This window comes from Scleropages formosus, chromosome 20, assembly GCF_900964775.1.
Source record: "Scleropages formosus chromosome 20, fSclFor1.1, whole genome shotgun sequence".
In the NCBI taxonomy this organism is placed as follows: domain Eukaryota; kingdom Metazoa; phylum Chordata; class Actinopteri; order Osteoglossiformes; family Osteoglossidae; genus Scleropages; species Scleropages formosus.
In genome coordinates, this window is record NC_041825.1 from 9,486,568 (window position 1) to 9,514,011 (window position 27,444).

Consider the following 27,444-nt stretch of genomic DNA (forward strand, 5'->3'; position numbering starts at 1 on the left):
AAAGTAACCGTTGAGCGTGTTCCTGCTAACCCTGCAGGATGACTTTCAAGACCACAGAGAAACACACATCTTCATCTTCAATCCTCACAACCGCAAATAAGCACAAACTTCTGCAATACCACATCTCTTCAAAAGATGCATTATTAATGAAGGCACCGTGCAGCGTCTGTTTGATGGATAAGAAAAGCACTCGGACAAATCAGCACTTAAAACTTTTTTCCTTACTTCTCGAACGCAAGCAAAACTATGAAAACTGTGATTTTATCATCACTGCTATGGTAGCTATAGGGTCTGTTTATCATTTACATGTCAGCTGACGGTCCATTTGGACTGGATGGACATATTCAGAACGGATCCATGTGGTCATGGGATCCAGCACCTAGGAACGCAGTATGAACAGAGCCCAGTCTTTGCCTCTACATATATGGCTTGCTCCTGTCCAGGGCCAAATTCTGTCTCCTGCAGCTGCCATTTCAAGGAATCCACAAAGTCTGGGGCGTCTTCATGCTGGTGGAACCGCACAGGACGAAGACAGGGGACTTACCCAAATGCCCACGGCCACATTAAGGAGAAAGTAAGCTCCAATGACTATGACGTCTGACACACTGAAGGACTGAGTCAGCGTGAAGAAGTTGTCCGTGGAGTTGGAGTCCATGTCTGCTCTGCTCTGGCTCTTTGACCACTTTGCTGGGACGCAGGACGGTGAAGGGAGGAGAAGAGAGGGAACCGGGGGGGAGGGGGGGGACAGCGGGGCCAGCATTGATCATTAAACACATCAGTTTAATGAAGCACCACCGTGTGCCGAGGTAACAGCAGGCGAGGCCTACAACTTGTTTGTGCGTTCATCCGCGGGGAGCATCATATCCACCAGAGCTCACACTGGCAGAGGATGGCAGTCGCCTCCTTGCAGGGCATTTCTGAGGGAGCGCATTCGTTCATACCTTCATACCGGAAGTGTACCGGTACTACCAACCTGGAAACCTCACACTTCACTACCCTTCTAGAGAAACCCCCATGTTCTCACACAATTACATCTTCCCGTTTAGTTTTTTTAGTCAATCATTCACGGACCCAGCGTGGACTCCGGCTGCCTACGATCATTAGCGTTTCAGCAGGCTCGCATTCAGGGTTTTGTCTCCTTTACATAGAACGTAGCAGGTGCTCATTTCCGGATACAGCTCCTTCCGGGCTCTGGAAAAGAAAGCACATAGCAGGGGTCTCAGCGGCGGAGACAGGCGGTCTCTGCAAGAAAACACTTGAGCAAAGACCTTAGCTGGCAGGTGGCCCATTAGGCTGAAATGTGGCCATTAGGTTGATGTGTTTTATGTTTGCATGGCAGTCGCTGTGTTGAACGTGCGGCCAGGAGGGGTGGGGGCGGGGGGTGCAGCTCGCGAAAGCCGAGCCGAGGACAGGTAATGGAGGTAGGATCGGTGTCAACGTGCGAGAAATGAGGCAGCACAGACATGGGTTTCGCTCTACCATTATCATCTCCTGCACACGTGGGACAGCTTTCCCTAAGGGCACCTGATCACCTCTCTACTAAGTATTCACTTTAAACACAGCTAATGCAGCAAATGTGCTAAGTAAAAATAAGAAGCCAGCAAACATCAAAAATCAGCTGCTTTCACAAGGAAATCAAAGTTATTTCTCCAGCTTAGCTAAATACACTAAGCCTAAAATTAGCATTCTGTCTGGGCTCCCGAAATAACGCATGAATTGCATGTTTATCAGCATCCCATCGTAATAAAAAGCAAACATTCGTACTTCGAGATGATTCGTTTTGGTTTCCCCTCACCCTGTTCCTGTACGGAAGAGCCGGCACAGAGCAGCAGATGGGCCGCTGCGTTGACGTCAGGATGAAGTGGCTGTTGTCAAAAGAAGGGTGCAATTACCATTAGTCTCAATCGTGCGCTCGCTCAAAGCGACCTGCTGGCTAGGAAACTAAGAGGTGCCGTAAGCGACCTCCCTCACAGAGGGGGCCCCCGCTGCAGGTGCAGATGATTCAGCAAGACCTGTAAGAGCCAAGCAGAGACAAATTGCACGGCTAAATGTCCCCATTCAGAAATGATCACGGTATGGTTCTGCACAGAATGTACAGGCACTTTTTTTTTTTTACCCTCAAATATTCTGGTAACAAAAACATCAGGTTGACTCCAAGGTATTTATATCCGCTACAAACACCAGACCAGGATATACAGACGGCAAATGAACAGTAGAAGTGATGTCAAATGTACTAGAAAAAAAAACAAAGTGGAATTTTAACAGATTTTATTCAATTGCTCAAAATATAGAAGGGTTTTTTTAAAAAAAAAAAAAAAAACAGTGAGCATTTTACAATAGGACCAATATTTTTAACATTCTGCACTGGTCATAAGTTTGAAGTGCCTCTATCAAAGTCCGAAATGTGATGGCTCTTGTATGTTCCCAAAGCAGACCAGACCACCTGTCTGGGTGTCCGTTAATTACTGTGAAGTAGTCTCAAACTGGCTTGACTTAAGTCACTCTAAGGTCTCCAATAAAGAAAAGGTCTTATTCTTAAAAGAAACTTTGGTGGAAAAAGAGTCAGTTCCTCAAAAAAAAAAAAAAAAAAAATTCAGTAGGTCCAGTTCACAGGAACAAAGAGGTCATGCTCAAAAAGAGGAATACAGGGTGAGAGATGATCAAGAAGAGTGCTTACACGGCAATTCCCAATATTATGTCCTCAAATCAAGTAACTGTAGCTTCTAAGCAAACTACTGGTTTCAGTCAAACATGGCAGTAGTCAACTGCCACTAACAGAACAACACATTCACATTCAAATTTCTCATCACGTTTTTACGTTTTTATGCTCTTCAAAGGGACATGTATTCAGTCACAAATTAAATAATGTGTTTACCCGTTTTGTCTTTATAATTAAAAAATGCCTTTTTATATTAAAAAAGTGAAAGTTTGACAGAAAGTCACTTGGGCTAATGGGCATTACCACATACTGTCACAGTATAGAGTATGCGGCTTTAGTGAAGGCAGAATATGAATAAATGAAATGTATCATAGTAAAAAACAAGAAATTACCAAACTTATGATTAATTCTTTGCAAGCACATCCTTGAGTTAAACTTCAGATGACATTTAAATTCATAGGTAGACCACACAATTTCATCCAGCCATTAATGAAGATTACAGCCACATTTAATATGACAATGCATTAGAATAAGTAGACTCCAGATGAGTCAATATTTTTCTTAAATAATAAAAAAGTTGAAATGTTTTTCTAAAAAAAAAAAAAAAAACATTTCTGCTAGGATTTATATTTTGAGCACTAGCCACTGTAACAGAGGCCAAAACAAAATAGAACAAAAAAGCCTCAGGTTAAAGTGTTGAACAAGATGCAACCTCTGTACAGTGTGACATTGTGGCAAGGAAAAGGGTAGAGGCTTGATCAACGCCGTCAGTCGTCCACGCCGATGTTACGAAACAGGTAGGACATCGACTCGCCATTGTGAATGCGACGAATAGCTTCGGAGAGGATCATGCTGATGTCCACAGTCTTGATTTTGGGGCACTGCAGTTTCTGGATCTCATGGGGGATGGTGTTGGTCACCACCACCTGTCAAGGAGTCAAAGACAGGAGGACTGTGAGATCTCCATGAGGCCAAACTTGGAGCTGTAGACCAATGACAGGCATTTCACACCATGCCTGCCTAGGGCATAATGAGGGTTCACAGAATGTCAAATGCAATAGTCATCACCTTGAGCAGAGATGGTAGAACAGCAGAAGATAAGTAACCTTACGTATTCACTTGTTGAAGTATCAACTTCTTGGGAAAGCAATTTAAACCGGGTAAAAAGCAGAACATGATATACATCTCAGCTGGACACAGCTGATTGTTAAAACATGTCTGACCTCGTCGATAGCAGACTCCTCTATGAGCCGTGGTGCATCAGACGACAGGATACCATGTGTTGCCATAACATAGATCTTGTAAGCCCCCCTCTCTTTCAACGTATCTGCTGCAGCTAGGAAAGTATCCACATCGTCGATGATGTCATCCTGCAAGATGACATTGAAAAACAAGGTTTCACAGTCTGTGTAATATTCACACTTCTCAAACACACACACATTTTCAGAACCGCTTGTCCCATACGGGGTCACGGGGAACCGGAGCCTACCCGGTAACACAGGGCGTAAGGCTGGAGGGGGAGGGGACACACCCAGGACGGGACGCCAGTCCATAGCAAGGCACCCCAAGCGGGACTTGAACCCCAGACCCACCAGGGAGCAGGACCCTGGTCCAACCCACTGCGCCACCGCACCCCCACTTCTTAAACAATAACATTTAAATATACTCATTATATATAAATTTCAGCTTTAATTAAAGCTTCTAGAATTCTTTAAAAATGGTAAAAGCAATCCTTCAAAGCTTGAAACAATTTTTGCAGTTTAGGAGGGGCCACAATTATACCGTTACCATTAGAGGATACAGTACTTAACCTTCAACTGCAATTACTTAATATGGTAATTTTCAACTGGAAATCTGCAGAAAGCTTTGAAATTTATACAGTCAGCAAACCACACTTTAAAACAATTCAAACTCTCCCAATAATATGACTGTAGAACAACCTGCTCATGGAATCTTAAGTTCCCATAATGAAAAGGAAGACACCGTGTCCACGGACGCACTTAATGAGTGTATAAGGCAAATGCACCAAAACTTTTTGTGCTGAAAAAGTAGACGTGCTTTAACACATCTTTTCAAAGAGGAAATCAAACACCTCTCCCCCTTGAGGCCATATAAGTGCAAAGTCCAGTTGCTGTCCACTTGCCCACCAGAGGTCATCTTAAAACTCACCACAATAATAGCTATCCTTCCCCCTACATCTCCAACCACAGTAATGGGGGGTTTTTCCTTGGGTATCAACACTGGAGGAAACAACAAAAAAATTAAAATGCAGATACATTTTTTTTAAGAACCTGTGTTTCAAGAATGTGAACGGGAGCGCTCACAGGGAATCTCCAAGCTCGGATGAATGGCTCCTATGTTTTTAACCATGGGCGGAGAGTGGCGACCATCCACCAGGTCAGACTCGGCATCCTGCGCCTCTCCATGGATCACTGCAATGCCAAGCCGAAGGCGCTCGGCAAAGGATTGCGCCCTGAAACACAAGCTTCCTCAGCTGATACTGGAACAGCGTAACTGAGCCCACAGCTCACAGAGGAGACTGTCAAAAAAAAAAAAAAAAATGGTCGCACCCCTACACCACCAAGATAATTCAAGAAGAAGTGAGCTTACCTTTTAGCTGAAGCTGGAGACTTGGCCACGATTACAGCGTTTCTGTAGTCTGGAATCTGAGAATAGTTAACATGTTATACTATGGTCAACCTATATGTATCACCACTATGAAAGTTCTAGGACTTGAAATGGAGCCCAAAAACAAGACCTGTACACCATATAATTTAAACCTGAAAGTAGAGGAAAACTGTGCAGAATGTGTATGAGCAAACAACCAAATGTTTCTTTCTATTTCCCCAACAGCCAATTTTACTTAAATGCAAAATGACCCAATTTCTTAATTACTAATGATGTAAGGAGCAAGCAAAACAAAAAACAAATTAGGGTAGGTTTTCCTCTCCTCTGTGCCTAGTGCTTCACCATCATTTAATGTTCAATGTCAACACATTTATAGAACACCAGCCCTCACAAACATACAACATTTTATAGAACATCAGTGTAAAGAATATAGAAAATTAAAGCAAATAAATTAAAACTGCGCTAAAGTGACTGTGATGAACACCTACTCCATTTCAGACTTCATCACTGACATTAATTAATCCTTTATACAAGTTCAACAGCATCGTCTTTGAGGTTTCACAAATGCTGAAATAAAATACATTCACTGGCAAGAAGCAGCTTGTATTAGTTTTTACATTTATTAATTCTGTTTAGCACAATTTATTTTAACATGATTTTGGTTTTGCATATTGCACTAACTGAACTGTTAATAAGTTTGTTTATTCAATTCACGCATGATATTCAATCCTACAGGCACCACGAAGGTAAACAGTTCATCTGAATTGCTAAGTCAGAATGCTTTAAGGGGAGATTTCTAATATTTCACTACCACCATTTAAGTGTTTTAAAGCATATTTTAGGAATTTTAGCTTTGCTGACCTGCTTCATTAACTGAAATATAAAAGGTCTTCTTTATTAACTGAAAATGCATTAATGTGGCCAAAGTATTTAACTTGTCATGCATCATGCACTTTGGGGGTTGGGGGGGGGAATTCAATTATTCACATCTTTTGTATTAATATGACAGCTTTAATTACTACAAAACTAAAAATCATCTGATCCAGTCTCAACAAAAACTGCATGTTTGTGATCTTCACAAAGCTGGTATCTGTGGTTCGCTACCCTTGAGAAGCCACTTGTATCAAAATACAACATGCAAAAATGCATAACCTCGAAATAATGGGCACAGAACACTGACCCCTGTGGAGTAAAAAACTGAAAGGGACTGATGAGCAGACAAAATTTTCCGACCTACAGATTTATTTTGGAGAACAACAATGGACACCTTCAGCCCACATTGTCTGGTCCTGTCTACTACGACAGGGTGATGGATTTATAATGGTACCATCTAGAGATAGTCATTTCCAAAAAGAATTGGCTTTTCTTCTTGATTAATGGTCCGACATTCCACTAGACACAACTCAGGATCTCTACGACTCCAAAAAGAAAGCAGAATGCAAAGTGCTGCCCTACTCCGTACTACTTTGCTTGATATTCCTATTGTCTGTCCAACATTCTGACCACCAACTCCAGGTAAATGAACAACAAAAGACTTATGAAAGCTAGATGTTCCTTCGAAGCATTAACTATGATCCATCTGTTTCCATTATTTACCTCTTCCTGAATGTACTGTAAGAGAAAGGGTGAGGCACGCAGGTTATCCACAGGAATGTTAAAGAAGCCCTGGATTTCTTTTTGGTGCAGATCCATGGTAATTAAATGAGTCAGACCTAAAACGTAGGAAAAGAAAAAGTTAACCAGGTCAAGCTCATCAAGGGAGAGGTAGACAATCCTCTTGGTAACAATGTGCTATGAGGTGACAGGTCCATTACCACATGCTTCTAAAGCAGGCACATACCCAGCTCATTATTCTTTAATTAGAGTAAAATCTTTGTGTGGCATAAACCCTTTCTCTGACCTGCCAATTAATTAAGTGAAACTTCAGAGACTCAAAATGAAGGGGGAAAAGTGTTAAATCAGAAACAAAGCCTCATAATCCATCTATACAATCTGACAGTGATCTGTGAGATTTTAAACCACCCTAAATTAATTCTTCTTCACACATTGTTTCGGTTCCACAAATGAGTAGTGACCCCATTGTCCCAAAATCAAGCAAGATTTCCCTGCCTGCTCCCAGCCTGCATGAGATTGTTAATCTTGCTTCTCTCTGAATCCAAGAAAAAGTTCAAAGTTTGAAAGAACACCAAGATCAGCCCTAAAAACCAGGAATTCTGAGAATTAGGCTGGTTCACTTTGGATTGCATACAATCAAAATGGTTCTTTTTGTCCCATAGTTTAAAATCCTGCAATGAGAAAAAGAACTTTCAATAAAACGGGGCATCTTAATGATCATATACAGCATAACGTTAATTCTCTAATTAGGCATGTTAAAGAATTAATTTCCGAAGAAGCATGCCGAGAACAGGTCCATGAATCTATCACACCACTGCAGACGGCAGGAACACTACACAGTTCACCACAGAAAACCTCCTTCTCGCAAATGAATGACCAGTCCAATTGTCAGAATTAAAAACAAAAGATAAAGAGGCAACTTTGAATGAGTAAGTTTTAGCAAAAAGATAAAACTTACTTTTTGTATTGCTTATTCAAAGTTTTAAGCATCAAGTTTCAAAAATCCCTTCAGCAGGAAAAAACAAACAAACTTACTAGACTGCCATCAAGGAATCCATGAACTGGACATGGCAACATTTCTTAGAGATTTCCAAAATCTGAATAAAAATTTCTGACAATTAGATACTGAACAAAGGAAAAAGCAAAACTGGAAAGAAAAGAAAAGAAAAAAAAAAAAACCATCTGGACATAACCAGGTTATCACATCAAAAACCTGAGATGTGTTATTTATGGGGGGGGTGCAGTGGTGCAGTGGGTTGGACCGGGTCCTGCTCTCCGGTAGGTCTGGGGTTCAAGTCCCACTTGGGGTGCCTTGTGACGGACTGGCGTCCAGTCCTGGGTGTATCCCATCGCCCCCCAGCCCTACGCCCTGAGCTGCCGGGTTAGGCTCCGGCTCCCCGCGACCCCATATGGGACAAGTGGTTCAGAAAGAGTGTGTGTGTGTTTTGTTTATGGTTAGTCGATGAAGTCACACTGTAATTGCATAGCTGTCGATCCCTTTAAATGTGCTGTGTATGACGTGATCACTTCTGGCAAGAGGGGTTTATTTGTCTAAGAAACACTATACCCTAAGCAGTAATAATAATAATTTTTTAAATTGTTACTAAAGTATATTTTAACCACTGCATTACACTTTGATAAACACAAGAGAAGACAGTGCATAACAGTTGCTGTAATTAATAATCTAAATAAACCCGGAGACTCTTATTCAGCAGCACTGTTTCTCTTGAACCCTCTAACAAAAGCACTGGATGAGTCTCAAGTGGAAACATTTATGTAATTTCCTTTTTTTTTCTCCCCTTGTAAATTTCTGTAATTTATCCCTTTTTTGTTTGCGTGGACTTCACTCTTCAGTAATGATTCACTTGTGGACAAACACGGCATATTCCAAAGAAAGCTGCGGTGCTGTCGGTACTCGCCTGCTTTACACATCATGGAGGCAAGTAACTTAGACACAATGGAGCCCCGCTTCCTCATCTTGCACTGTTTGCTGTAGGGGAAGTAGGGGACAACGCCAATGATGCTGCGGGCACACGAGGTCCGGCAGGCATACACCATGATCAGCAGCTCCATGATGATGGTGTTCACGTCCCTGTGGGGCGAGACAAGCCCTCGCATTTTACCTTAGTGACTCCAGTCATGGGTGAATTTCTCAATTTCTTCCGCAACAAGTTGCTGCCAAGGGTTCTCCTCCAGAGACTTACTTGGATACTGTTTGGATGATGAAGACATCTTTTCCCCTCACAGATTCCTGGATCTGTACCCGTGTTTCTGTGAAAGCAGTGAAGTCCAAGAGTCAGACATTCAGCACAACAAGCATTTGCCTACAGGTTTGTTTTTAACTTCTGAACCATGACACACACAAAAAAAATAATTCAGGATTCCCATTAGCCACATACCCCTATTTTAACTTAAAATGAATATGAAATTAAATGCCCCTCGGGCTAGTAATTAAACATTCAGACCACAAAGCATTACTTAATACAAATTTACATATGAATTCTGACTGCCCAGCCATAAAACTCAATGGATGACACAAACATTGGACCAAAATTAAAATGATGTCCAACAGGGATTAGAGCACATCTGTGCAAGTTCTCAAACTGGAAATGAAACAAGAACTGTTCATACACAGGATCCTGGCAAATTATCCAAGGGGCACAATTTAATTACATCTGTTACCATTTACAAAATTAAGCTTAATTGTTTCTTTGTCCCTCCAATTACAAGTACAGCACATTAATAACCAACTGCACTCAAATTAGCAATAAGCATAATTAACAGCATCACATCTTCTTGTTCTCAAAATGATGGGTCATCCTACTTCCCTCAAAGTACTAGACAGTCTTCGCTTGTTTGATTTTTAGACACACAGCAACCAACACTGAGGCCAAATATGACACTGATCACTGGCACCACTGGGTGTGCATTCAAAAACATCTTTTATCTCTGTACAATATGCTTTAAGAAATATTTCGGTCTGTCTTCTGTCTACTCATGCTGCTTTTAATAATTTGCAGGCAGAACTCCAAAATGCCATATGAACATTAACAAAAGCTTAAGCTTTCAGACAAGGACTACTAACCCACCAAGGATAATTTATGGACCTGACTAGTTGAAACTGTCCAGTTGGCTCGTTTTTAACATAAAACGTGTATGTATTATACATATATATGACATTCCACTGAATGTCAACAATACACCCATTTACCCAGTTCCCGCTGTCTCCGTTTGTTCCACCTCACCTCGGTTGGCTTCCTGATACACCTGCACTTTCCCCAGTTCAACTCCAAGCCGCCTGCAGAAAAAGACATTTAAAAACACTTGTCAACAACAGAAAGCTCACATCGTACAAAAAATGTTAAAAGTTAACACCGAGATCGGTTACCCATAAACAAACTTTTGCAAGTGTTATTCTATAGTCCCAAAAAAAGAATTAAATGAATTACAAGTAAGACATTCCAACAGATACTAAATATACTGAGTGACCTATTCACACATCCACATTTTAAGAGCAGACACATCAAAAAAAGAGGTAGTAATTGGTGCAGAGAAGTGATTCTGAGATTTTCACACACAGGCATATTTAGCTGCAGATACCTGTACCCAATTAACATTAGCCTTGTATCATTCGCAAGGCTATCTCATGTATGACGGCAAGTCAAAAAGCACACAAAATGTTTTACCTGTTTATTAACATTGCGAAAATTTCTTGACTTACCCTTGTATGACAGGTAGACAGTCCCTAAAAAAAGCTACTTTGAAATGCTTGTGGATGAACAAGAATAAATGTATTTGAGACAAGCCCGTGGGCAAAACTACAAAAACTGCTACCTTTACAGTAAAGGTAGGGACCTGCTGAGGCTGAGTCATGAGAGCTTGGTGTTCTAAACTCTTTTATGATTTGATCCTTTGCATGCAAATTTTAGAGCTGAATTTTTAAGTAAAGCAACCTTATGATCCTAGAGTCTGTCTTTATGTTGGTATCATCAGCTATGAAGACCGGTGAAAATGGCACAGCAATAGTTTTAAGGTATTTTTAGGGACACCGTTTTCACATTTGATCAAATCAAATATGAATGTCACATTTCACATTTTGGAGTGACTTGGAAATGTAAATAAAATGTAAAAATTAAGGATTTGATTAAAACATACAAGAAGGCATATAACACTACGCTATGCACACCCATTACATGCCGGACCGTGGCGATTTGTTCTTGTCTCTAGGGTAATGACCAATCATTGTTTCCTATATGAGAGCATAAACTGCCCTGTCCTCACTATGACTATGTGTACATTAATCCGTTGGTTTTCATTTATTTACAAGGCTATCCTTTGGTGAACTCCAAATTTTGCTTATTTTATGTTGATGTATATTTTCTCAAATTACAGTTAAAGTATCATCGCTTCTCACTCTCTGCAGTCAAACCTTGAACTCGTGTGGAAAGAAGACTTCTAGGTGTTCCAACTTGCAATAGCCTACAAAAATCTTCAAAATTATACTCTCATTACTGAAAGATAAAATCTGAATAAAGACGTGGTTATCAGAGGTAATGAGCATAGCAAATGTCATCTTTTTACTGCATGGAATTATTGGTGGAACGGTTATTAGCTGAACTGTTGAAGTAATTATGGTTCCTTAAGGACAGATTTTTCTGTCACGTCTTCATTTTAAGGTTGCATGTATAGCCATCCTTGGCTAGCTCTTTGGAGGGGTTAAAAAATTGTTCTGAAAGTATTAACTTGGGAAAATAAAAGTTTAAATATAGCTGCTCATTCACAATCAATACACACTAGGCAGTCCAGGGCTTATCTGAAAACCACAGGGTGCAAGACTAAGCACAATATGCCTCGTGCAGGGTACCAGGTGGTCACAGGGCAATCTCTCATGCACACGCGCACACATACACACACAGGGCATTTTAGGATCACCAACCCACCGAAAAACACACCTTTGAACTGTGAAACAAAAAAAATGGAGCACCCAGCAAGCATGTGGAAAACATGGAAACACCACAGACATTAAAACTACAAAATCACAGCCTAGACACTGTGAAGCAACTGTGCTACGTGTCACACCACTGTGTTGCCTGCTTATTTATAGTATATAATGTCATGTAACCACAGCACAGATGAAGAGAATCAAGACGTACAGAGAGCAGCGATCGATGAGAGGAAACCCTTTCCTACACATAACCCAGTTAAACATGAACATTAACAATTCCAAAAACACCATGTTTGCATACTGTAATAATGCAGAGCCACTGAACTCACTCTGCAATCCTTTTAGCAAGCTCCATGCAAGAGGGGTTGGAGTTGGCCGAGAAGATGACCAGGCCTCCTTTAGTGATGTTCATGTCTGGATGATTGTTGGTGTCAGCTTCTTGGTACTCGGGTAGTGGTTTTTTGGGCACCCATGCACTGCTGAAACCTTCCTGCGAAAATACGTGTCAGTCAGTCTCACATCCTGGACCTTGATGCCCTTTGAGAATGGCTTCTGAAGTATGAATATGTGTTTGCAGCACACAAGTCACACTGGTGGAAATACCCGATATTGATGTTCCATTACAATGGCGTATCATTACACTGCAGGTTCATAGAGGAGCCAGCGCATAAATCATGGTACACCCTTAATGCGATGCTAACCCATCCAAGGCAGTCACACACTGGGTGGCTAACAGACTAGAAAAGATCTGCTCATTATCCAAAACCACAAAAAGTAGATGCAAAAGAACAAGCAAACTGTCACACAATTACCGTAGCTTCATGTGGCACCAAGATCATGTTTATGATCATTCAACACAGGTACTAGTCATACAAAGAGAGAAGGAATGAAGAAAGGAGAGGAAATAAGTGCCATCATTTACAGTATGTGATGAGTAATGGGGAAAAGCATCATAGCAGTTACAGCTATTGCCTTTGGGCTCAGAGGCTGCAGGTTCAAACCACACCTTCTGCCACAGTAGCCTTTTCAGTGTTTTTACCCTGAATTGCTCCAGCAAAAGTAAACCAGCTATATACAGTAAATGGGTAAATAACTGTAGGTAGCATAATGCTATAAAATGCTCTGGAGAAAAGTGTTGGTATTTATGGTGTATAAGTATAAAAAGATACAGAATTCCAAAATAAACTATACTTTTTATTTAGCTGCTTGTCCAAGCCATGGCCACAGTGGTCCAAGGGCCTTTCCTAGACGTTCAGTGAGCAAGGCTAAGCACAGTATACCCTGGACAAGATGCCAGTCCACTGCAGGGAAGGCAGATCATTCATTTACCCATACATTCACACAGCACAGGCAATAGAGTCTCAAATTCATCTGACTGTGGCAGGAAAGCATAGCACCTGCAGGGAAACCCATACAAACATGGTAAAAGTATATAATCTCCACACGCTGAAATGAATTACAACCTGCACCTGCACTGACCAGGCCTGTGTGAGTTAGCATGGGTAACCACTGCACCACCCTGTGTCAACCTTATTAAACTACAAATTTAATTCAAGAATGGGTGTTGACGAACATCTGATTATCTTGATTGGTACAATGTACAGTGGACGGGGGGGGGGGGGGGGGGGGGGCAGAGTTAAAACAACATGGAAAAGAATGATTTCCAACTGGAAAAAACAAACTACATAAAAAGCCAACATGAAGAGGGGGAAAATGGAACTACAATTAACCCTCTTAGGGCCCAATTACTAGCAGAAGGAAAAATCTATACCAGCTGATGCCAATTTGCAATGTCTGGCCAGAAAGGGTTAAATCTGGGAAAAATTAAAGTCATGGAAATTTTTATGTTGATGCTTAAGATGGAAACAGTCGACAGCTTTTGTCTCTTAGGCTCAGTAATCAACAGTGTGTGACCTAGCAAGGGGCGTGACAGGTCCAGCCGGTGACCGCTGTGTGGCGGGTCCGGGGTTCGAGCCCCTCTTGGGGTGCGCCTTGCGACAGACTGGTGTTCCGTACTGGGTGTGTCCCCTCCCCCTTCAGCCCTGCGCCGTGTTGGGTTAGGCTCTGGCTCAACGTAACCCTGCTCGGAACAAACAGTTGTTGACTGTGTGTGTGTGTGTGTGAGACCTAGCAGTCAACACTAAAAGACTAGCATTTGGCAGAGTTGTAGCCAAAGATCTGGAAAATGTTTGCAAATGCTCTGAGGTAGCTACAAGAACAAAGATTTTAACTGTTAAAGTAATGGTACTTTCTATAATTCTCTTTGGAAGTGAAAGCTCAATACTGACAAATAGGAAAGGGGAAAAGTGATTCCTCCTAACCAAGTTGTGGGGGACACTTTTAAGGATACCACAGACAGCCAGGAAACAAACAGATGGGTAAACTGGATCAAATCAGGCCAACATACTGTATTGAATCCATGCAGAGGTTGAAATCTCCAGGAAACCCTATGGTAAAGCTGACAGACACACAAGAGGAGGGCCAGCAATCACATAGAAGGCATGAATCACAGCCACAACGGACACTCCCTATTCAACACTAATGACACATTCATCAATTCAGTCAACACTTTTCACCAAAGCTACTTAGAATTATTTACTCATTAATAGAGCTAGGTATTTTTACTAGAACAATTTTTAAGGTAGAGACCTAGTAGCGCAAGGCTACTAGGTGGGATTCGAATCTACAACCTCTAGATCCACAGACAGAAGCGCTAACCACTACGCTACCGGTCCAATCCGAAGAACAATTTAATATACAATTTACGTTTATTCATTTAGCAGACGCTTTGTTTGGTACCTCTCAGCAAAAGTACAATTTATGCATTACACTGAGAGGAGGAGACATATCATATCATAGCTGCAGACATGAAAGTCTCAAGCAAACCTAGTTTAGTTTGTTCCCTACCAGACTTTATCAGTTCAGGATTAAGTACCTTGAACAAGGGCACTGCTGCAGGAGAACGCCGCCGGTACATTTATTTCACGCGGCGCACTCGCGAACACGCCTAATAAAATTACGGCGCTATTGAAACAGCTGAGGGCGCCGCGAAGCGCCCGGTCGTCGGACTTTCCATTAAAGTGCCAACACAACGGGCGCGCGTGCGCGCGTAGTGGGACTGCGCTCTCGAGACCAGCACGAGCTCTCCATCCATTGTTGTTTCGGCCGTCGCTCCTCGCCTCGGCCGTTATTCAGCTCTCTCTCCAGTGGCGGGAACACGCAGAGCATGTACTTAGCAACGAACTATATTATATTTATAAGATACTAATAAAAGTAACCCTGAACTCCCGCCACCAAGAGAGAATCACTGTCTGAATCGCACAGCTCAAAAACTCTGTTCCTCCTTGCTTGCCGCGCGACTATGCTAGTTCAAGCTAAGTTGCTACATGATGTACTAACGCCAGAGAGCGACACAATTTTACTAACTACATACATGGTGGTCTTAACAACGTAGGAAAGTGTTCTACGTCCAACAAGTGGCAACTAAGATTTTCCAGTGGATACTGGATTTTGTTGCTCGTTGCGTGAGCTACAGATCTGCCAACAGACTTCCTGCCAGTTGTTACTCTGCTTCACGTAAATTTCCACCAACTTCAACCGCATCATCATCATCATCATTTAGTTGCTTCTTGTTCTTCTACGCTTTGAAACAATCTGTGCTAAGAAACAACATCACTACGCTATACTAGTATGTTCAGGGACACCTTCACTGAAGGCTTCAGCATTTTGTATCTACTACGGCGTACGGCGTCCTCGGACTACTCGCAGTACGGCTAAAACAAAGAAGAAAACAAGATGCTCGTGTGGGCAATTTCCACGTGCGCCTGAACTGCATTCTCTGACATTTGGTATGACCTTCTTTCTATTTTTGCTGAATCTCTCCCGAGGAGCAACTTCAAGGTTTCTTTAACAGTTTATAACAAACACATCACTGGAAATTATACATGCAGCTGGGGGTGTAAGAATCTGTGTTACTGTGTTACCACAATAATCTATTTTTTAAATACCAAAAAACGTGTACTATTCTTACCACTTTGGGGTCTTTGTTCCGGTCCTGTTAAACCTTATGATACGATCTAAAACTAGTTCAACCAACCAAGCCTTGTAAAAATAACTGACAGATCCGTTGACCAATCAGAGTCAGAGACGGCAGACTCGCAACAATCAATCAGCGTTCTCCAGTCTTTGCGTCGTTGTGGCTATTACTCTTTCACAGTTCTCGGATCGTACTCTATTCTGCAGTCCAACCTTTTAACAATTATGAGAAAAACCACCTAGACTGATTCAGGATCAGTAGTACTGTTACCTTTCTAAATTGACAACCCTACACTCTGTGAATTGTGTACATTGCTGACGTAGTAAATAGGCGTTTTTTACGATATGGAGCACCACTAGGTCCAAACTTAATAAAAAGCTCGGTTTGTAATGACGTATACATGCGTAGCCATGTTCTTTCATGAAAGTGTTCATACGACACATACACTGAAATACAATTGATACATGGTTTGATCTCTGTTTGCTTAGTAATTTTTTCCCGTTTTTTTTTTTTCCACCGACCTTGTATTATACTTTTAAACGTCATAACAATGCAATGCTTTCATGCTGTGCAAAGTGAGAAGAAACACAAATGAATTCAATACCTAAGTTTTGGGGATTTGACTTCAATGCAGATTCCAAATCAATACTGATGATCTAAATCGATGAAACACAAAAAATAAGGTGCAGTACTGCTGCCATTGTCTACAAGACAAAAACATTTCCGAACACTGAACTTTCTATATTTGCATTATTTATTCATTTAGCAGATGCTTTTCTCTAAAAAATTTAGCATCTTGGAGAATATAAAATATATATTTGATATTAATGTATTATTACATATAAATTCAATGTTTAATAAGTAATAACAAATGTACATGCAATACCAAGTCCTTTGATAAAATACCTGTCAAGCAAGCAAAGGTGGCAAGTCAAAAACAATACACACACACACACACATTTTCAGAACCGCTTGTCCCATACAGGGTCACGGGGAACCGGAGCCTACCCGGCAACACAGGGCGGAAGGCCGGAGGGGGAAGGGGACACACCCAGGACGGGACGCCAGTCCGCCGCAAGGCACCCCAAGCGGGACTTGAACCCCAGATCCACCGGAGAGCAGGACTGCGGTCCAACCCACTGCGCCACCGCACCCCCTGTCAAAAACAATACTTTGGGTGAAAGTAGTTACTGTCAAAAAATACTCAAGTAAAAGTACTCATGCAACATTTTACTTCAGTAAAAATAGTGATCAGTTAAAAAAAAAAAGTATTCAAGTACCGAATCGCTGTGATTCGAACGTCATCACTGTCGTTTTGTCGTTAGGCTTTTTCACTTCTGTGCGGAAGACTTAAAAAAAAGACGGTCTGTTCAAATGTCCAAAATCAAAGGACGCCGAAAATGTTTCGGACAAGTCGTATTGCACAAACGCTGCCCGTTTTACTTGCTTTTGTCTCACTGAAATGACAGTTGTCTTGTGAGGTAATGGTTTGTGTAGAACATCAACATTAGATGGTGGATGTGTACAATATCAATGCAGACAATCACTCTGACTCATATCATATAAGCAATGACATCAACAGGAGACAAAACTATCTGCGACGTTAATTGAGAGGTTAATTGCGGTAATTGTGGGGGCAGCTGGTAGTGTAGTGGTTCATGCTACTACCTTTGGATCCACAGGTTTGAACCTCACCAGCTGTAGTACCCTTGAGTAACATACCTACCCTAAAAAATTTCTCCGCTGAGAATTACCCAGCTGGATAAATAATTGTAAGCTTATAATAACTGTTATCTTAATATTGAAAGTCACTCTGGAGAAGAGCATCAGCTAAAACAAATAAATGTAAATGAGGTGACCGTCAGCTGACTGTGATCACTAAAAAACCCACAGGATACATCAGCTGATGGTGAAGAAGTGTTACCAAAATTTGGTAATAAAAATAATGTGATTAGTTTTAAGCTTATAACATTAAAAATGAGAAATTCAGCAGTGATGAGAAGAGGCTGACATACGAAAAAGTAGTTTTTTCCTTGCAAATGTACTCAAGTAAAAATATCAAGGTCCAAACGAAAAAAGTACAATTTCTTCTGAAATTTACTTCAGTACAAGAAACTGTAACTTACTACTACCCACCTCCAAAGGCACAACGTAATGTTTATAGTCTGACTCAGTCTTCGATATTCTCAAGTGGTATTTATTCGTGGCCTGCAGCCTTTTTTAATTACTGCTGCTTTAAATCCATATTCAGACTTAAGAAACACTTTGATCACATTCTCAGGAAACACCGAACACTTATTTCCAAATGTCTGAAATTAAGTGCTGCAGGATGGTCTGAATATATCATAAGTCCCAAGCAATCAGAGGAGAAATCACCCAGGTAGTGCGGCTGCAGCACATTTACTTCATTATGTAATACATCTTGCACCAACGCAAGGCACGGTGAAAATATTTCAGTGCCCTCAAAATTATTGATTATTCTTGCCTTGACTTTAGTTCCATGACCTGAATACATCTGCGATGCTTCACTGACTAGGGCACACATTTTTATTAGAGTGTTTTGAGAAGACGGGGGCATGGTGGTGCAGTGGGTTTGACCGGGTCCTGCTCTCCAGTAGGTCGGGGGTTTGAGTCTCGCTTAGGGTGCCTTGCGACAGACTGGCATCCCGTCCTGAGTGTGTCCCCTCCCCCTCCAGTCTTACGCCCTCTGTTGCCAGGTTAGGCTCTGGCTCCCCCGCAACCCCGTATGGGAAAATCAGTTTTAGACGAAGTGTGTGTGTGTGTTGAGAAGCGCTGTAATGTTTGCTTTCAAGACTGAGGCTTATTCTCCCAGAGGATGGATGTGCCCTCCATCGTGTCGAAGTGTTCACTGACTTTGCTAACAATGTCTTCAGAGAGGTAAACAGTAGATGCAGCAAATGCACAGCCAGAGGAGGGATCTGTTGCTGAAAAATTGAAGCAGCCCATGACAGTTCAACCGCACTTCATTTCACTGCCACAAAAACCTTTCAATGGTGAAGTAGCGTGTAAAAATCCAGTTTCAGCCAGTATCTCATAAAGGCATGCAGCACTATACAAAAAAAAGCTCTTATTAGGCTCTGCTGTGGTCTTTCTTTATGGATTCTACATGAAAGTAACAGGAATGAAACGTATGTGCAGTGCTGCTTCAAAGTATGTGAACCCTATCGGGATGGTTGTTATTCTTGTATAAAAATAAAATGATCCAATATAAATCTTAAAATTATCAAATGAATAAGTGATTATGATTTACATTCCTGATTCTACTTACCTACATGGTTGAAGCAATACAACTTGGGGTTCGCTTTTTTACACCTGTACTACTTCTGTGTTTCTACTACTATACACACAATTTACTCCATGGCAACATATGGAACTGGTCATTACACACCTATTATGTCACATGGGAAAGGTCGCTTCTCATTAAATAACCATCTCATTGTAAAACTCAGGGGCACAAGGGCTTCGCGTACTTTCGAGGAGCGCTGTGTGAGACAAAGCCGACATTTTTCTGCGAAAAAGCACACGGTAATTTACCTGGTACCGGAAATCTGCTCGTAGCTCGTTTTCCTCGTAAGTCCAGCCTCACTTCTAACACTGTCACAAACAATTAAATTTTAAAACTGCTGAAAATCAACACACGTTGCCACCGGAAACTCGTACTCAGGCCCAGTTGTTGCCTGATTCATGTGCAGCTTTGTTCATGTTCTTGGCACTTTCAGCTTTGTTTATGACCTTTCCTTTGATCGCCATGGTAACACAAAGCCTCTTTTTCATACTGATAGAATCATATAGTAATGAAAATATTATTAAAGCAAGTCACATATTTATTCCATGTTACATTTAAATTTTATTTTACATGATTTCTTACTAAAATTTTACAACTTCATTTCGTGGCATGCTGCATTTCTGTAATTTCGTTAACTTTTATATACTGCTTTTATATCCTACGAATATGAAGCATAGCAGTGCAGGCCTGCATTTACTGTTTTTGTCCTCCCTATCCTTCGAAAAGCTAACTTTTGCAATGATTCTGTAGCATGGAACTGCTCTACATAAATACTGCACTTTTTCTAAAGAAGACAGTTCTTGGTGGGGTCATTAATACTGAAACTACTGTCAAATGTCAAAACGACTGATTTCCAAGTCTTGACAGCTGAGAAGGTAAAGCAGAACATTCGCACTCTGTTCGTGTTCCCCAAACCCGCTCGTGGTATTACAAGGCCCTGGCACGCAAGTACCGCGGTAACGGAAAGCAGGTACACCATCCTGTAGAATTCACGTACAAATGCATTATAGAAAGAACCGGTGTTAAGAACAGCTATTCGGCCTTGAAGAGTGAAGGTTAATCATATGAACGGACAACTGCACCGAAGCGGCGCTGTTCCACTAAATCGAATTCAAAGTTGACGTTCGGTGACGCACGGCGCCCATGCTGATCTCTGCTCCGCTGCCTCCACTATTCGTCGTGCTTTTTAAGAATGTATAACTGCCCCTTGTTGTCCTTCCCGCTCTTTATAGGCTTTTACACATTCGCCACTTCCCATGACTTGCTGTCATGAAATCATCTGCCAGTTGTTTAACTGGGGGTTAATCATCCATCCACTGCAGCAGGAGGTCGTTTACCAGTTATACACATGAACTTGAACGTTGCTGGTTGAATCTGCATTCCCAGTAGTCCCTCGTGCCTGCCTGCTTCTTACCCGGAAGTGCTCCAGTAATGTTGCTCGTCGATCAAACATTGTCAGATCCTTTGGAGGAAAATGTCAGTTTTGCAAGAAACTAATAATAAAAATAACATCTGACCCCAAGGATGGATGTGTTCCACCAAGTCCAACGCAAAGCAACCACTCACATGGGTTTCTCGATAAAGGAGAAATGGAAGTGGTTCGCCGGTGCGTTATTCCACGCGTGTCCGGGGCGAGGGTGCAAACACAAGGAGAAACATGTCAACTCCACACACCCTAAGCTGGAGTCCATCCCCACCCCTTTATGTAGCTGATAAAATGCATCTCGGAATTTTTTGTTTCACTGAAGTCTCTTTGTATTGGTATTATGCACAGGACAATGCCAAACAGCATACAGATAGGATGTACACCAAGAAAAAGCAAATATGTCCACGTACGTAAAGCAAGGGCTCAGGGTCAAAATGTTACAATTTATCACAGGTGTGATCATGTAACACGATTCTAGAATTCAGTCGAATCATCGTGCAAATCAAAAGTCAACCTTTATTCAGCCACTGCTCTGGCATTGTACTTGCTCATTTGTGTATAATATTTAAAAAAAAAAAAAAAAAGGGAAAAAATTGGTGGGAGGGTATTGGGATTTGTCTATCCTGTGTTTTATGCACCTACTTGAACGATGAACCTCGGTGCAGCAAGTGGTAGGTAACAAACCAGGTTTACTTGAGTCACGTGTCTGCAGCAATGTCTCCTTCTCTTAATGCATAAATTGTATTTTTGCTGAGATGTACGTCGCTTTGGACAAAAGCATCTGCTAAATGAATAAATGTAAATGTATATGTAAATGTAAGTGAATTTTTTAAGTGGGAGATACTTAAACACTCAGGTTTCACTGAGGTTGTGTGGATTATAACAGTAATGTAAGAGTGTTGCGATGTACATTAATGTATACTAATTGAATAAAATTGCTGTAAGGACGCTACGGGACACAAGGGGTCGCTGTTCAACCGAGACAAGTTGAGAGCCTCTCCATCTTGACAGACAGCCTCCCTCCTTTCACAACTCTAGGTGTCCATCCTTTGACAATAATAAATAAATTTTAAAAATGAAAAAAAAAAAATCACACTGTATATACTACTGAAGCCTTTTCTTTAACTGAGAAACTGTTTTTTCCCTATTTTTTTAATCTATTGGGGGCGCGCTGGCATACCTGGTTTGGCCTGGTCCCACTCTCTGGCGGGTCTGGGGTTCGAGTCCTGCTTGGGGTGCCTCGCGATGGACTGGCATCCTGTCCTGGGTGTGTCCCCTTCCCCTTCAGGGTCTCACAGCGCCTGGGTGGTGTGAGAGGACGTGGCCTCGATCCCCGCTCAGTGTGTGTGGAGTTTGCATGTTCTCCCCATGTCTACATGGGTTTCCTCCAGGTGCTCTGGTTTCCTCACACAGTCCGAAGACCTGCTGTTCAGGTTCCCCCACAGTGTGTGAGTGACACAGAGAGAGTGTGTTCCACTGATGTATGGATGAGTGACCCATTGTAAGTAGTGTATCTAGCAGTGTAAGTCACTGCGGTGAATAAGGTGTGTGGACTGATGACACGACATAGAGTTCATTGGAAGTTGCTTTAAAGAAAAGCATCTGCTAAATAAATGTAATGTAAAGAGGTGCTGGTAATACTGGTGGAAGTTGGATCGAGGCATGATGGGTACATTTATTAATGTAACTGATTTTTTTTTCTCCAAAATTACTTAAAATGTTGAACCACATAGAGCAACTTGCCCATTTATACAATCAGGTAATCTTTATGGGAGCAACTTAGGGTAAGTACTTTACTCAAGGGAATTGCAACAAGGATTTAAACCACCAGCCTGTGGGCACAAAGGTAACAAGTTTAACCACTATGCTAACAGCTGCGTATGTGGAAAACTTCCCGGGAGCTGTAGCACAAACAGGGGAGCATGGGAGCCTAAACCACTAACTGCACCAAACCCTTGGTAAGAAATGCAGGAGTCTGCAAAACAGCACTAAGGATTAAAGGGCAGGAAGGCACACATAATGTTTCCATCTTGACTTATTATTTCTTCACACATTACGGGACAGAGGGTTATAGGTGGAATGGCATGTACATTTCCACGCTTTTTTTCCTGTGAAACAAAAAAGCGAAGCGTCGAAACGCCTTTGAAGGCTGCGATCTCGAATTTTCATCCGGGATGAATGAGATTGAAGGGAGTGATATAACCGACGGTGCCCCCCCTCCCATTGTCTCCGTCTAGGTACGAGTGACAGTGTGTTTTTTAGCAGTCCAGACTGGTGGAGGTGTCGCATTAGGGAGAAAAAGAAGAAGAGGACAAAACCAGGTTAAAGCAGCACCAGCAGAGCTCTTCAGGAAAATCGGCCCACATTTCAAGGGAAAAGGCATAAACACGTCTTCTCTAGGGGGTCTTGGTGGCACATTTACAGCTGTGTCTGAAGGACCTGTCCTCTCTAGGATAACCTGAAGGATCAGATCATTTTCCTTTTCAAGGTCTCAGAAAATGGTTCACAAACAGGCTGAGCAAAAGGCTGCTTAAAACTCCAAAAAAGTGCATGCGTTTTGCTTCGTAACGTGTCCCGCTTTCTTACAGGTTCCTCTCGGTCCTGCAGTGTCGGAAGAAAAGTAGCAAATAACGAAACTCGTGTTGGTTCCTTGGGTGGCATCTCCATGACCCGGGCTTCATGACCAGTGTGCTGCAGCCTTCACTCCGAAATGCAATTACCCGCCTCTACTGCCATCCTCTAGAGTAAATCCCGATACATCGGGCAACACCAACACACCAGTTTATTGCTCATGTCCTTTGTAAGAAAAGATCATCGGTATAGCAGGCAGATTCCATTGACTTTTCATGGCTAACGTCAGAAATTCAATGGCATAGACAATCACTTTTTACGAGAACTCTGATACATGCTCAACACCTTCTCTCCACAGGGTGGTTAGAAACTCTCTTGAATCTATGGGTGACCTCTGACAGGCCATTACACACAGGGGATTGCCAGTTCTTGCCAGTGTTGGGATTACCATCATACTGACTGGCATGAAGAATCATGGGCTCCAGACTTGGATCCTCAGTCTGTGGAGGTAGGTGGTTGTAGTGCTTGCACGATCTGTCCTGAACATTTTGAGAGTTTTAGTTGCTCAGCAGTTGCCCGAATCAAATTCAAGACCCTTTTTATTGCCTACAAATGTATCAACAGGACTGCTCCCAGCTATTTACAAGACTTGATCAACTGCTTCATCCCAACCAGACCGCTTCGCTCTTCCACATCTACCCGCTTGGTGGTCCCACGCGCAAAATGTAAAGCACGGAGGTTCTCAGTTTTGGCTCCGTTGTGGTGGAACGACCTCCCCTTTCACTCAGAACTGCTGAATCTCTGTCCGCATTTAAAAGGGTCTGAAAACTCACCTTTTCCAGATTCACTTCGCCCATCACCTCTTAAATTCATGTAAGGTGTAAATGTTCATGCACTATAACTTTAAGATCATCCCTGGATAAACCTTTACGCAGCTACTCCTGTAATGTACCTTAAATGTTTATGTGGACCTTAGAAAAAAAATTGCTAGGAAGGTGATCAGGAATTGTCGATATTCTGATAAATTTTTATGCAGCTACTCGTGCGCTGAACATTGGTGCATATAGTGGAAAGAAACAAGCTAACTGCACTTAAGAATGACATGCCTGCATCTATGTTTCTCGCTCTGCTAATTTAATTCATACATTGCATTTTCTCTGAGATGTACGTCACTTTGGAGAAAAGCCTCTGCTAAATGAATAAATGTAAATGTAAATGTGAAGGTAATTTATGTCGAGGTCGCAGAAAAGCTCCCTGAGAGGAGATCACCTGCTCTGGTCGATTGGGTTCCACTGCGTCCATTGCTCGCTTTTTCTTCCTCTAAGGGGCGTCCTTGAAAGGTGACAGAACCATCGAGGTCCCACACGCAGTCAAGAAGAATGGGGCTTTCCAACTTAAGTTGAAGTTTAATGTCAGCAAATGAGTCTCAGCGTTATGTAAATGAGTCGCAGGTACCCAGAACTGCACAAAGTGAATGGAAACTTGAAACACGAGGCTGTAAGAGCAAAGCTCAACACCTGTCAAGACCTTGCAAAGGCTCGGAGGAAACCGAACACATACGTGTGCCTGCTGTCAAATCTTGGGTGACGCGGTACATTTAATTCTCATTAAACGCTTTCATGCCAGCAAAAGAAACCGGAGCTCTGCATGAGTCCAGTTTCTCAATTGCTAAATAACCGTAAAGTATCTTAACGATGTAAAGTCACTTTGGAGTAAAGCATCAGTCAAATGAATGAATGCAATGTATCTAAGCACTGCTGCAGATGTGTCTGTAATTAAAGTCACACATCTCCCGTCTGTTGAGGCGCTTAAATACGAGGACCTCTAGCTAGCGATGCCATCTTTAGATCCCCTGCAGTTTTTTGTTACGTTTTAGCTAAATATTTTGAAAGCTCAGCTCTTGAACAAATAGAACGTGAGCTAGGATTTTGTGTCGTAAGGAATTCTCACAACGAGAACTCCAGACTACGCTAGAATCCAAGTCTTATGCTTGCTGTGTGCTATGACACAAACGCACCATCTGAAATCACTTGTCCCATACAGGGTCGCAGGGAGCCGGAGCCTAACCTGGCAACACAAGGCAAAAGGCTGGAGGGGGAGGGGACACACCCAGGACAGGACGCCAGTCCATCATAAGGCACCCCAAGCAGGACTCGAACCCCAGACCCACTGGAGAACAGGACCCGATCCAACCCACTGAGCCAGTGCACCACTACACTCCCCTCTGTGTGCTATGAATTAACAGATAATTAGGCATAATTAATACATTAGTGTGTTGATTCTGAAAGTCATTTTTGAAGATGAAGATTTTACCTTGTTCTAAACTTCTAAAGGCCTTTAGTGGTAAGAGTTATTGCCTCTGGATCCAAAGGTCGCAGGTTTGATCACCACCTCCAGCTGTAGTACCCTTGAGCAAGGTACTTACCCTAAATTGCTCCAGTAGAATTGCCCAGCTGTATAGATGAGTAAATAATTATAAGCTTGTAACTATAATAATTGTAACCTTAACATTGTAAGTTGCTTTAGAGAAAAGCATCAGCTAAATGAATAAATGTAAAATGCGAAAAGACGTTGCCCAGATTTAGCTTAATAAACAGTTGACAATGCAAACGACCCACATACAATTTTCATGAGTTTTACAAATCTTCATGTAACGAATGCTAACATATTCACTTTGCGTCACGGCTTCTCTTTTTTTTTTTCATTGGCACCTTTAAACTGAGCAATGTGGACTAAAAGGTGATGTTTGTATGGTAGTGATGCTGCTCTGATTTGTTTTTCCCCCCTCTCAGAATAATACGCCCATCCTCAGCAGGCTGAAAACTAGGTCTTACAGCCCTCATCACCTGACAGAGGAAGCCCAGTTGTGTCAGCATTCAGTGTCAAGGTGACAAATCGAAAATGGCAGTGTCTCCTTTTCTTCTGCAGGTCCACTCAGAGCGAAGCCCTTCAAATACATTCAGTTACACGCAGCAGGGATGTGATCATGAGCACGGTCAACAAGAAAGCTGCTTTCATCTAATTACACACGTAAGCAACGACCAAGGGGGAGTTTACCACATGTAAAGGCAAAGTTGATGTCCACAAGCCCCAGCAGTTTCACGACCCAGTAATAGTAGATTTCTCAGCACGGGAAGGGAGAGAAAAAGGAGGTAGTAGGTTCTAGCTGTCAGGGCCACCAGCATATGAAAATGCTGGTGGTTGCCATGGCAACGTAGCTACCAAGAACACAGAGGTTTTGAGTGATGCGTAAAAGCACGGCGCCACTCACAATCAAAGGTGGAAACTCCAGCACCTATGTGCATGCAGCACCCACTGCCGAGACACATGCTGGACCTTTGCACCTAATGTTACAGAACTTCTCTGAAAAGGCTTGATGAGCTCCTAGTATGAATGTAAGTAATACAATTAGATCCATGTGGTTGGAGTGGAGAAAATAATTTGACAACATTTGCAATTAAAATGCAGAAGAATTAATTACAGCCTCCTTTCTAAAAGTTAATCTCCAGGAATAATAATGTAGTATTGCTGTTTATTTATTTATGCAGTTATATGGAACGGGAATACAGCAGCAATTATGGATCTTCACACACTCACAAGTGATAATACATTCCTTTTTGCATAATAAAATAGACCGAAGACATATTTGCAAATTCATAAGTATGCATATGTATATGTGTTTCTGTTTTTTATGTTTTGATTACAGTAATATACAGTATATACAGTGAAAAATAAAGCAAATTCAGGGCAAATTATTTATAAATTCACTGGACAGCAAAGCTTACCTGATCTGATCTGTTCTGTTTTCCTACTGCAGGAAAAGAAAAACAATATTGTTGATAAAAAATTAATTGCAGGGATTATCCAGATAGCATCACAGGCAGACTAGTCCACAGGAGCTTATCCTGGGAATCGCTGGATGTAAGACAGGACACACCAGGGTTCAGAAGCCAGTCTATCGAAAAGCACTCCCATACCGTCCTAGCCTAATTCAGTCACTGTAATTGGTTGGACTGTGGGAGAAAACTGAATTACTCAACATTATGCCACACAGGCATTGTGTGGAAATACACACTGTGATGCACACAATTATGGGCTGGGCTCAGACTCATGGCACTTAGGGGCAGGTGCTTCCTGATCTGAACTATCCATTGCAACAAGGACCATGTTCCCCTACACCACTTGCTCATTCTCATATATCTGAAAAAATATCATTCTGCATTTATTTGACACTCTATTTAATGCAATGCACACACAC

At 41.9% G+C, this 27,444-nt stretch overlaps 1 protein-coding gene across 1 annotated transcript; it reads right to left on the reverse strand.

The window, feature by feature from the left end:
- Positions 1–3,257: 3,257 nt before the first annotated feature.
- On the reverse strand, positions 3,258–15,965 carry LOC108926064 (phosphoribosyl pyrophosphate synthase-associated protein 2). The gene is made up of 11 exons (XM_018738525.1): positions 15,877–15,965; positions 12,176–12,336; positions 10,147–10,199; positions 9,106–9,172; positions 8,821–8,993; positions 6,884–6,999; positions 5,270–5,325; positions 4,984–5,132; positions 4,829–4,899; positions 3,883–4,029; positions 3,258–3,585 (listed from the first exon to the last, which is right to left on the reverse strand). The coding sequence occupies exons 2-11, from the start codon at positions 12,256–12,258 to the stop codon at positions 3,427–3,429; spliced, it is 1,074 nt and encodes a 357-aa protein (XP_018594041.1). The 5' UTR covers positions 12,259–12,336; positions 15,877–15,965; the 3' UTR covers positions 3,258–3,426.
- Between the last annotated feature and the right edge of the window lie 11,479 nt (positions 15,966–27,444).